The following is a 12390-nucleotide window of genomic DNA, read 5'->3' on the forward strand; positions in this document are numbered from 1 at the left end:
TCCGTTACACTTACAACACATACTCTCCTACTAGCCAGGGCATCTTCGGAGTAGAGAATGTGCCAAAGGGCTGATGTCATAGGAAATTGGCATAGGAAGGTTGACAAACAAATACATACCTCCAATGTCACTATAAAAAGACAAAACAGTATCATAATGGCTTAAGAACACATTTTATGAAACTTTCTGTTATTGAGAACAATACAAAACCATAATTATGACAGATGACTAACCACATATTCCTGGGAGATGGATTATGTCGCTGGCCAGCCCATATGGAAAATGAATGTATTTCACATACAGTGCCTTCAAAGTATTCACACCCCTTGACTTTTTCCACATTTTGTTGCGTTACAGCATGAATTTAAAATGGATTCAATTGAGAAAAACAATTGACTGCCTACACAAAATATCCCTTAATGTCAAATTGGAATTGTTTTTCAACATTTGTACAAATTAATTAAAAATGTAAAACTGAAATGTCTTGAGTCAATAAGTATTCAACCCCTTTGTTAAGGTAAACCTAAATAAGTTCAGGAGTAAAACTTGACAAGTCACATAAATTGCATGGACTCACAGTGTGCAATAATAGTGTTTTAGATCATTTTGAATGGCTACCTCATCTCTGTATCCCACGCTCGAGCAGTGAATTTCTAACACATACTCGGCTAAAAAGACCAGGGAAGTTTTCCAATGCCTCGCAAAGAAAGGCACCTATTTGGTAGATGGGTAAAAAATAAAAATCAGACACTGAATATCCCTTTGAGCATGGCCAAATCTACACTGGAGTTGCTTACCAAGAAGACAGTGAATGTTCCTGAGTGGCTGAGTTACAGTTTTGACTTAAATCTGCTTGAAATGACTTAAATGTAAATGTAAATGTAAAATGGTCTAGCCATGATCAACAACCGAGCTTGAAGAATTTTGAAAAGAATAATGGGCAAATGTTTCACAATCCAGGTGTGAAAAGCTCTTAAGAGATTTACCCAGAAAGATTCACAGCTGTAATCGCTGCCAAAGGGGATTCTAACATGTATTGACTCAGGTTTGAGTAGTTATCTCATCAAGGTATACAGTACTAGTGTTTTGTTTTTCATTATTTTTTTTATTTTTTACAAATGTTTAAAAAATGTCTTTCACTGACATTACAGATTATTTTGTGTAGATCGTTGACCAACATGTTTGCTATTAAATCCATTTTAATCCCACTTTGTAACAACAAAATGTGTGTGGAAAAGTCAAGGGTTGTGAATACTTTCTGAAAGTATTCATGTATGTACATACATGCTGGGAATTCAAAATATATTTACATATATGTCCAGAATATATTTATGAAATATATAACTTGAGCATATCATAGAATATTTATGTGAATTTATTTTAAATTATAAACTGGGTGGTTCACACCCTGAATGCTGATTGGCTGACAGCAGTGGTATATCAGACCGTATGCTACGGGTATGACAAAAATGCATTTTTACTGCTCTAATTACGTTGGTAACCAGTTTATTGTAGCAATAAGGCACCTTGGGTTTGTGGTATGCCCAATATACCACGGCTAAAGGCTGTGTCCACGGCTAAAGGCTTTGTCCTAAGAACAACCCGTAGCCGTGGCATTTGGCCATATGCCACACCCCCTCGTGCCTTACTGCTTAAATATATGTTAATTAAAGAACATATTTCTACCGATCTGTCAATCAAAATTTTAAACGTCCCTAGCTCCCCTTCTCCAGCCCCGCGTCTAAACTGACAATGCAGAGGTTTAATTTTAATCAGATAAAAAGCAGCTTTCAAGCGCCCAAAATCTTTCTCATTGTTAATGGCATTTGATTTGATTATATAATCCGAACAATTATTTAAAATATGTTTTCACCTGGTGGGTGACAGGAAGACGATATTTTCTTCAACTGCCTGCAAGCAAGAGTTTTCAATGAGCTAGCTAACACAGCTAGCTAATGAACGTTAGTTAGCTAACAGCTAGCTAGCTCCTTTTAGTTTGCTGCACCACCACAACACGCAGTGTAACCGACCAAGGTTATAACCAGATGGTGTTTTTGTTTCTAACAATAGGCCTAGGGCATACATGTTTAAAAATAAATATATATATATGCATAGCTGATATTCCCTCTGTCACTCATGGGGAGGGGGATATTATATTGTAGATAATAAGAGTGATAAGGTTAACATTACCCCACATTGAAGTTTAAATACCCGAGTAGGCTACTCTGTCTTGATACTGTTCAATTATTTGTGACACTGTGATTGACAACCTGCAATTTTCTGTGACTGATACAATAAGTAACAGTTACTTGCTTAGTAAATAACTACTATCATGTAGCTAACGTTAGATATAACGTCACCCAAATCCTAATGATAATTTGTGAATTCTCTGACGCAATATTATCTTGAAGAAAAATCACGATTTTCATGCTGAATTGTCTCTGTCAGATAGAGAACCGTATAAAGTATAAAACGGGCGTGTTCGGTCACAGAGCTACAGTATCAGTTAACTGGGCTGAATGACTTCCTTATACCCGAGCTACGGTAGCGAGGATTTAGTTTACCTTGCAATCGAATGTGTGTAGAACTTCGGAGTAACTGCTCTTCAAATACTTGGAAAAACGGTCAGTAAGATTGACTCAATTACATTCTAGTAATAAAGGGTAATTACTAGAGATACATTGTTGCCATGTATCTTATTTTGTTGAAACAATGTTTTAAAACCCTTATAGTGTTACCACAGAGATTGATGTTAAATTATCGTTAAAAACTGCCAAAGGTCACGACAGTGAAAAAATATCCTAAACTGAATTGATTTCAAAAACTGTATACCCAAATAATGTATAAAGGAAGTCCTTTTGCATTCATTGATTCTACCTATCTGTCACTTCTTTGTAAATTAGAGTCTTTAAAGCCATGCTTTGAGTGTGACAGCACAATGGAATGGCTGTGAATTCACATTCACTATCAGAAGGATACAATAATACTTTCTTTACTTCTTTCCCTGACAGGGTGGCTTCTAGTCACACAACGTCTGTATTGCTTGTCAGCAGGAATATTGCACTTTAGAAGAGGGATGGATTCAAAAAGAGAAGGGAAGGACAAGTTCTTCATAGTGACACGGGGGAAGGCGAGAAAAGGTTTTGCAAGAGGATGTATCGGCCGTGTGGAGGCAGAGATGCAGAAGGGAGAGCTGATGGGACTGTTGTACGGAGGTGGCAGCAGTGGGGGTATCCCTAAGAGTGGGGGCATGGTGAAGATGGAGGACACATACCCCCTCACCTGTCACCAGGCCCAGCTGCTGCTCTTCGTGTCCCCCTCCAGCAAACGCCTGGAGCTCCTGTGTAACCCCCAGCTTTTTTTGGCTATCTGTGTGCTGTCTCAGGATGACCTGGTGGTAGTTAAGCACAAGAAGGGTCACCAACCAGGGCTGGTTAAGAACCTAATGCTGATCGGTAAGAAGGAGAACCAAGGAGACCTGCTGATGCTGGGCTTTGAGGTTGAGTTTGTGGTGAGTATGCAACTTATATAAATCTGGTATCTGGTATGTCCATATCAGCATAGACACTGCCATAGAGAAAGTTGAATAACTTTGAGCATTTTTCCCAATGTATAAGCAAATCATCAGGAATTTCTACTGTCTTTGATCCTCTCATCGATAATTGAAAAATGTAGCCTAATGATTACACAGTATGACAGACACTGTAAACTGTACATGTCAAGTACACCTGAACCTCTCATTGATTTACATGAGTTTCAGGAAGTGACAGCAGGAGACAAGAATGTCTCTCACGCTGCGATCACACCGACAGCGTCATTGCATTTTGGTACACCAGAAGTACATTAGTTTCCAATGGAACACTGCATTTGCCTTGCAGCATTGCGTTGCAGAGGCAGTTACAGTGCATTCTGTATGGTGCATATTTGGATTTATCAAACATATGCGTCAAACTGTATGCATAGACAGCTTGACAGAAATGGTAGCAGAAGGTTGTTTTACTGTTTTACTTTTGTTACACACATATCCAGATGACGCTGTGTACCATTTTTGCACAATGACACTGTAGGTGTAAACAAGGCATCAGGGGAAGATCCATAATGTTATCGGATTAGTTACAGTTCAAAACTTTTACGTAACATCTGAAACTTAATAACACTGAGGAATTTGCAGTTGTTCGAATGCATTTTGTTGTATTTCTGGCTTACCAGTAACAATTCTCAGCATTGCTACTGTATAGGGATTGTGTTTACTTGATCTATTTTTTCCTTTCCATTTCAGCAAGACTCTAATCAAACAGTGTCATCTAAGAAGCCCGCCCCTCTTCCCCTGTTCAGTGCAGCAGACATTGTCCAGGTTGTCCCAGCGTACTCTGTAGGCCTTGGCCCTAGCTGGAAAGACAGTCATTCAGAGGGTCAGTAGTGCATGTTTACTTGCTGGTGTTCAATCCCCATGCATTGTCATTGATCAGTAAGCAAGCTCATAGGCCTACGTGCATTTATTTACAAAATATGACACATTTACCTGGATTTTCTAGTCTTTAAACCCATTACATACTTTACTTGTTTTCTTGTAAGGAAAGAATATCAGCTTTCAGAACCCAGTGGCTTTGGGCTCTCATTTCAAACGTGCTTTGCACAGACATAATTCTTTGAACGGTTATCATCATTTTAGGACTTGCTGCGCATTGGGGTACCTGCAAGCAAAATACCCCTCCACCCGCCTCCCCCTTATCAGAAAGAAATGCTCAAATATAAGTGCTACACGTTATTGGACGGCAATGAGCAGCACCTGTGGCTAGACAGTGGGCAAAGTGCGGTTCCTTGTACAGAACTGGTAAAACTGGCCCAGGTGCTCTGGAATGTAGCAGCAGAGATCATCACATGCTCTGAGCTCTCTACATACCTCTTATGGAGATTGATCTGTGGTAAACATGTCTGTCTCATGACATGGGTCTTGTGACAAGGACAGAAACCATGTGATCCGTCATTCTTATCCCTCTTCAACTTCTTCTCCCCCAGGTCTTAACAGAAAAGCGGGGTCACGTATCAACTCCATGCCTAATATGGGATCTTGTGGACGACAAGTGAGAGATATAAACCACGTAGACCAGAGTGTCACCCCACCCGAAAGCCTGTCACACCACACTTTTGATGTGGGATCCCTGGTGGAGGTAACGTCCAACACTGGGATCACTGTATATGGGGTAATCCAGTGGATGGGAGTCCTTTCAGAAAATAAAACTGACTGGGCAGGAATTGAGCTGGTGAGTGTAATGTGAACTGTTTAAGCAATGTTATTGAGCTTACCTATTATTCTCCTTTCTGAGATTTCAATATCTCAATCAGATTTGATTCCTCAGCAACTCTTTTGCCATCAGGATTATGAGGTGAATAATTGCTCAGATGGGACGTATGGAGGCCAGCGGTATTTCACTTGTAAAGGGGGCAGGGCCCTATTTTTGCCCCTAACAAAGTGCAGTCCAGATGGAAGGTTCCTATGTCTCTGCTCTGGAAAGGAGACCTTCAAAGCCACAAATATCCTCCCAGGTTAGACACTACTTGTATAGGTCCTTCCTAACACTAACACATGCAGAAACAGTGTCGATAATCTCAGGTTGTGCCATTGTAATAATAGCCTTATAAGCATTGGTTTGCAGCCCACACCTCAAATCAAAGTTTATTTGTCACGTGCGCTGAATACAACAGGTGTAGACCTTACAGTGAAATGCTTACTTACAGGCTCTAACCAATAGTGTAAAAAAGGTATTAGGTGAACAATCGGTAGGTAAAGGAATAAAACAACAGTAAAAAGACAGGCTATATACAGTAGCGAGGCTATTAAAGTAGCGAGGCTACATACAGACACCGGTTAGTCAGGCTGGTTGAGGTAGTATGTACAGTGGGGCAAAAAAGTATTTAGTCAGCCACCAATTGTGCAAGTTCTCCCACTTAAAAAGATGAGAGAGGCCTGTAATTTTCATCATAAGTACACTTCAACTATGACAGACAAAATGAGGAAATAAAATCAGGAAAATCACATTGTAGGATTTTTAATGAATTTATTTGCAAATTATGGTGGAAAATAAGTATTTGGTCACCTACAAACAAGCAAGATTTCTGGCTCTCACAGACCTGTAACTTCTTCTTTAAGAGGCTCCTCTGTCCTCCACTCGTTACCTGTATTAATGGCAGTTGTTTGATCTTGTTATCAGTATAAAAGACACCTGTCCACATCCTCAAACAGTCACACTTCAAACTCCACTATGGCCAAGACCAAATAACTGTCAAAGGACACCAGAAACAAAATTGTAGACCTGCACCAGGCTGGGAAGACTGAATCTGCAATAGGTAAGCAGCTTGGTTTGAAGAAATCAACTATGGGAGCAATTATTAGGAAATGGAAGACATACAAGACCACTGATAATCTCCCTCGATCTGGGGCTCCACGCAAGATCTCACCCCATGGGGTCAAACTGATAACAAGAACGGTGAGCAAAAATCCCAGAACCTCACGGAGGGACCTAGGGAATGACCTGCAGAGAGCTGGGACCAAAGTAACAAAGTCTAACATCAGTAACACACTACGCCGCCAGGGACTCAAATCCTGCAGTGCCAGATGTGTCCCCCTGCTTAAGCTAGTACATGTCCAGGCCCATCTGAAGATTGCTAGAGAGCATTTGGATGATCCAGAAGAAGATTGGGAGAATGTCATATGGTCAGATGAAACAAAAATATAACTTTTTGGTAAAAACTCAACTCGTCGTGTTTGGAGGACAAAGAAAGCTGAGTTGCATCAAAAGAACATCATACCTACTGTGAAGCATGGAGGTGGAAACATCATGCTTTGGGGCTGTTTTTCTGCAAAGGGACCAGGACAACTCATCCGTGTAAAGGAAAGAATGAATGGGGCCATGTATCGTGAGATTTTTGAGTGAAAACCTCCTTCCATCAGCAAGGGCATTGAAGATGAAACGTGGCTGGGTCTTTCAGCATGACAATGATCCCAAACGCACCGCCCGGGCAACGAAGGAGTGGCTTCGTAAGAAACATTTCAAGGTCCTGGAGTGGCCTAGCCAGTCTCCAGATCTCAATCCCATAGAAAATCTTTGGAGGGAGTTGAAAGTCCGTGTTGCCCAGCAACAGCCCCAAAACATCACTGCTCTAGAGGAGATCTGCATGGAGGAATGGGCCAAAATACCAGCAACAGTGTGTGAACCTTGTGAAGACTTACAGAAAACGTTTGACCTCTGTCATTGCCAACAAAGGGTATATAACCAAGTATTGAGAAACTTTTGTTATTGACCTAATACTTATTTTCCACCATAATTTGCAAATAAATTAATTAAATTCATTAAAAATCCTACAATGGCCTACAAAATCCTACATTTTTTTTCTCATTTTGTCTGTCATAGTTGAAGTGTACCTATGATGAAAATTACAGGCCTCTCATCTTTTTAAGTAGGAGAACTTGCACAATTGGTGGCTGACTAAATACTTTTTTGCCCCACTGTACATGTAGATATGGTTAAAGTGACTATGCATATATGATGACCAGAGAGTAGCAGTAGCGTAAAAGAGGGGTTGGCGGGTGGTGGGTGGGACACAATGCAGACAGCCCGGTTAGCCACTGTATGGGAGCACTGGTTGGTCTGCCCAATTACGGTAGTATGTACATGAATGTATAATTAAAGTGAATATGCATATGATAAACGGAGAGTAGCAGCAGTGTAAAAAGAGTGGTTGGAGGGGCCTCCCAGGTGGCGCAGTGGTCTAAGGCACTGCATTCGAGCCCTGTTGCAGCCGGCCGCGACTGGGAGGCCCATGGGGCGGCGCACAATTGGCCCAGCGTCGTCCGGGTTAGGGAGGGTTTGGCCGGTAGGGATAGCCTTGTCTCATCGCGCACGGTGTTTCCTCCGACACATTCCTCCGAGAGCCATGTTTCCTCCGACACATTGGTGCGGCTGGCTTCCGGGTTGGATGCGCGCTGTGTTAAGAAGAATTGCGGCTTGGTTGGGTTGTGTTTCGGAGGACGCATGGCTCTCGACCTTCGCCTCTCCCGAGTCCATACGGGAGTTGTAGCGATGAGACAAGACAGTAACTACTAACAATTGGATACCATGAAATTGGGGGTAAAAAAATTATAAAGAGGGGTTGGGGGGAGCACACAATGCAAATAGCCCGGGTAGCCATAAACCATACACACAATGAACCAAACACCCACCAACAGCAGATATAAAGCATTCATCAGTTGGATTTCTATTATCTAAGTGGTACTTCATGTTTTTGTTTGGTTTTCATCAGTTACTCCATTGGAGGAAACCGATGAGAATGTCCCTCCTATCCCTGAGTCGGAAGCCTTGTCTTTGCTCGTGGGCAAGATGAAGGGGATCCAGGGGCACTACAACTCCTGCTACCTCGATGCCACTCTCTTCAGGTAAACTTACTTCCTGTTGCTCATTGTTCCTAACTCATAGTTGTATGACAATTTTACACTGTTGGGCATCATTTTTTGTTAAGCCCAGTTTCTTGTAAGAATGACTTAATGCTGTGCCAGGACCACTGCCAAGCTAACAAAGGTAATACATCTTTCCACAGTCTGTTCAGCTCATCCATGACCCTGGACAGTGTTTGCCACAAACCAGCTGACACAGAACAGAGCATATCTCGCTCTCTGAGGAGAGACATCGTTAACTGTTTGCGCCGGTATAAACATTCTGTACTTTTTTCCTAGATCCTCTTGACCCTCAGGCGTGCCTGTATTATCAACTGCTCTTCAAAATAAGGGCGTTATGACATTGTAATCTACCCAGACTGAGAAAGAAAACGCCTTCTCTCAATGCATGTCTGGTATTACTTTGGCACATTGGTAGTGTATGTTCAGGCCCAGTATAGGCACTTTATATGAATGTGCATTTCTGTGTGTTGTGTGTATTTCTGTGTGGCCACTGAGAGTGACATCAGTGGGTGTAATCCACAGACAAGGTTTTGTGCCTGCTGAGAGCGTAATGAACTTCCGCAAACAACTCGGCTGTGACACCTTTGTAACAGAAGAGAAAGGTACTCACACACTTCTCATAGTGTTGTTTCTATGGGTCTCTTAACATAAATGTGATACCAGCTAAGGGAAATTATGTCTAAATTTTCAATTTTGAGTGGCTGCAGTGTCTCTGATTTCTCTTAAATGGTGTTATCCTGCCTCCCTGCAGACCCTGAAGAGTTCATCACAATCCTTATACAGCGGGTGCTGTGCATAGAGCCATTGCTTAAACTCAGGTTTGAACCAGTCACCTTTCTCTGCTGCTCTATTTGACCTCCTGACCCATATCTTTCTCTTTCTTGCAGGTTATGCTGTAGGCTACTTATTGCTCCTTGCTTCCCCTCCTCACTCTGCTCATCTCCATTCTAATTGTCTGGACTTTTCTCTGAGTTTCTGTTTGGTCACTCTGCCATGATTGAGTAGCTTAGCTTGATTGTTCTCTGGGTCTCAGATCGAATAACAACACATCTCAGGATGCCTACACATTCCAGATTATTCTGGATAAGGAGCAGGTGACACAGACTCCCACGGTTCAGCAGCTGCTGGATACCTCCTTCCTGTCTTGTGGCCTCAAGTTTGAGGAGGTTGGTGATACTGTGCAAGGTTGTCTAAGGAGTTATGTTTACGAGGCCTTGTAAGCCGCCCACGTTCTTTTTGGAAGGCAATCCCATTGCTCTAATGTTTAATGTTTCTAATATATCCCTCAGATCCCATCCTGTCTCATGGTCCAGATGCCAAGGTTTGGGAAAAAGTACAAGATGTTCCCCCACATCATCCCTTCAACAGAGCTTGACATCACAGATCTTCTGTACAACTGTGAGTTACACCATCAGTCAATGTAATGAAGACTGACAGAGTGTTTTTGCAAAACGCTGGTCACACGTCTGCCACGCATGTAACTATGAATTAAAGGCCATACAGTAAATCCCTAAGCATAGCTTGCCATAGTAAACTGTCTTCAGGTTGAGTGACAGCTTCCCACCTTCTTTCTCCCATCAGCCCCCCGAGAGTGCTTCCTCTGTGGGCGTTTGGCAGAGTATGAGTGCCCTCAGTGCCTACAGGACCGCAAGCTCCAGCCAGGAAGAGTCAAACAGTACTGCACTACTTGCAAGACACAGGTAGACACCGTTAAGCAGCATTACTGTTTGATTTACATCTTTTCTACTTGCAAGTGTATTGATTTATTTTTCTTTATCTTACTGAATCTCCCTCTACTTTCCCTCTTCCCCTCCTCCATCTCCACTTCTCCCTTTGTGACAGGTGCACACTCATCCGTCTCGGAAGGGCCACTGCCCTAGAGCCCTGGCAGTGCCAGCGGAGGTTCCGGCAGATGCCCCTTTACCCAGGCACATGATGCAGTTGTTCGCTGTGCTCTGCATCCACACCAGCCACTATGTGTCTTTTGTGAAGTATGGGCCTGGCCCTCGCTCCTGGCTCTTCTTCGACAGCATGGCGGACAGATGTGGTGAGATTGACCTCAAAGAACACAATTATTTTATAAATAAGAATTTAGTCTATTACCATCACAAGTCTGTTGAAGCACTGTTTATTTGAAAAATCTATTCAGTGGATGTGTGTTAATGGCATCGGGTTGGTAAAACAATCTAAAAGGAAGAACATACTACTATTTTCATTTCTCCCGAGGTGCAGCATGGCGGACAGATGTGGTGAGATTGACCTCAAAGAACACAATTATTTTATAAATAAGAATTTAGTCTATTACCATCACAAGTCTGTTGAAGCACTGTTTATTTGAAAAATCTATTCAGTGGATGTGTGTTAATGGCATCGGGTTGGTAAAACAATCTAAAAGGAAGAACATACTACTATTTTCATTTCTCCCGAGGTGCTGAACAAATAATCACGAATGTACAATTGCAGACTGTTCCATGCTTTGTGATGTTATTTGTCTTTCCTGTTCACTAGTTATCCAATAACATGCGTTTGTCTCTGAACCTCCTGACTTGATGTTGAGAAAACACTGCACCATGACATATGTCTAGTCTTATCTATCTTCCACTCTGATAAATAATCATCTGCCCCCTCTACAGGTGATGACCACAGTGGCTACAACATTCCAGAGATCAGGGCTTGTCCTGAGGTGGGTGACTTCCTGTCTCAGTCAGAGGAGGAGCTAGTGTGGGCTGACCCCTCCCAGGCTGGAGAGCCTGTCCGCAGGCTGCTGTGTGACTCCTACATGTGTTTGTACCAGAGCGCATCCATGGCCCTCTACAGATAAAGCCAGCACAAGGCTGAAGTGTACTGAAGAGAACACAGTGTTCTCACAACAGTGCTAAAATAACCTTGGTTTCAGCATCGCCATGACATCAGTTCGTTTTCACAAAAACAAAACACTGATGATTAGTTGAAGAACTTAAACTTTAAAGGGATGCTTTTATGATAACTGAAATAATCACCAAGGTCTTCTCAAATGTTTTCCTTTGTCAATGTAATTGACCTTTGTTTCAATAAAGGTTGATTGATGAAATTGGGGTTAGGAAGGGCAATTGAACTATTGGTAATGTTTTATTGTTGCACATTTCTATGTATACTGTAGATTTATGGAATTTAAGTGGATCTATGACTGCTTGTGGAATTCTGTTGAATGTCAGTGTTTTCCTGCTTTTTTATGTTGAAGGAATGAAATAATATATACTGTAGTACCTTGTGTTTTATTGACTGAAAATGTTGAATGAAAAGGGCTAAGTTATCCATTCCCAGGTTAATTTGGTTGTAATAGTCTGCTTAAAATGATAAAAATGTGCATTTAAACTATTTCAATTGTGCTTCGGTTAAGATTGAATTATGCCCAGAAATCCCCCAGTTCTTAAAAAAACATATTTTGGGTATGGAAGGGAGATAGAGACATGCTGTAGATCAGGGGTCCCCAATTACATTAAGCCACAGACTGATTTTTATTGAGTGGATGTTTGGGGGCTGAAACAATTACAAATAATTAGTAACCTGCAAATTGACTGAAGAAGCCCAAACAGATATAATATTTGTCAAAAACATTGATTACATTGGGATACAATCACATTATTGCTCTATTTATGCGTGGGAAAACTTGGGAACAGATTTCTTAACTTAAAATCACTTTGATCTGATTTCCTGGTAATTGTACAGTCTTATGTCCAACAACGAAAAACCTTTTTATGAAAATAAATTAAATCAGAACTTGGGGCCAAATAAAATCACTGGGACCGAGCTCCCTGCCATCCAGGACCTCTTTACCAGGCGGTGTCAAAGGAAGGCCTTAAAAACGGTCAAAGACTCCGAAGACAGAGACTATTGTCTCTGCTACTGCACAGCCAGCGGTACCAATGCACCAACAGGACCCTGAACAGCTTCTA

The 12390-nt window shown here is 41.7% G+C and overlaps 1 protein-coding gene across 1 annotated transcript; it reads left to right on the forward strand.

Annotated features, from left to right (window-relative positions):
- Positions 1-2109: 2109 nt before the first annotated feature.
- On the forward strand, positions 2110-11697 carry LOC115143368 (ubiquitin carboxyl-terminal hydrolase CYLD-like). Its single transcript, XM_065001917.1, has 14 exons — positions 2110-2624; positions 3012-3511; positions 4280-4412; positions 5020-5264; positions 5379-5547; positions 8302-8434; positions 8596-8703; positions 8978-9057; positions 9207-9273; positions 9489-9621; positions 9745-9853; positions 10037-10155; positions 10298-10502; positions 11089-11697. Exons 1-14 carry the CDS (start codon positions 2576-2578, stop codon positions 11274-11276), a joined length of 2238 nt encoding a protein of 745 aa, XP_064857989.1. The 5' UTR covers positions 2110-2575; the 3' UTR covers positions 11277-11697.
- The last annotated feature ends 693 nt before the right edge of the window (positions 11698-12390 follow it).

Source organism: Oncorhynchus nerka, linkage group LG15 (assembly GCF_034236695.1).
Source record: "Oncorhynchus nerka isolate Pitt River linkage group LG15, Oner_Uvic_2.0, whole genome shotgun sequence".
Classification (NCBI taxonomy): domain Eukaryota; kingdom Metazoa; phylum Chordata; class Actinopteri; order Salmoniformes; family Salmonidae; genus Oncorhynchus; species Oncorhynchus nerka.

Excerpts from the sequence above, each read along its gene's own strand:
- LOC115143368 (XM_065001917.1), top strand. The coding sequence starts at position 2,576 with ATGTGTGTAGAACTTCGGAGTAACTGCTCTTCAAATACTTGGAAAAAC. Across the intron at positions 4,413-5,019 it reads GAAAGACAGTCATTCAGAGG|GTCTTAACAGAAAAGCGGGG; the intron begins GTCAGTAGTGCA and ends CTTCTCCCCCAG. Across the intron at positions 9,854-10,036 it reads CACAGATCTTCTGTACAACT|CCCCCCGAGAGTGCTTCCTC; the intron begins GTGAGTTACACC and ends TTCTCCCATCAG.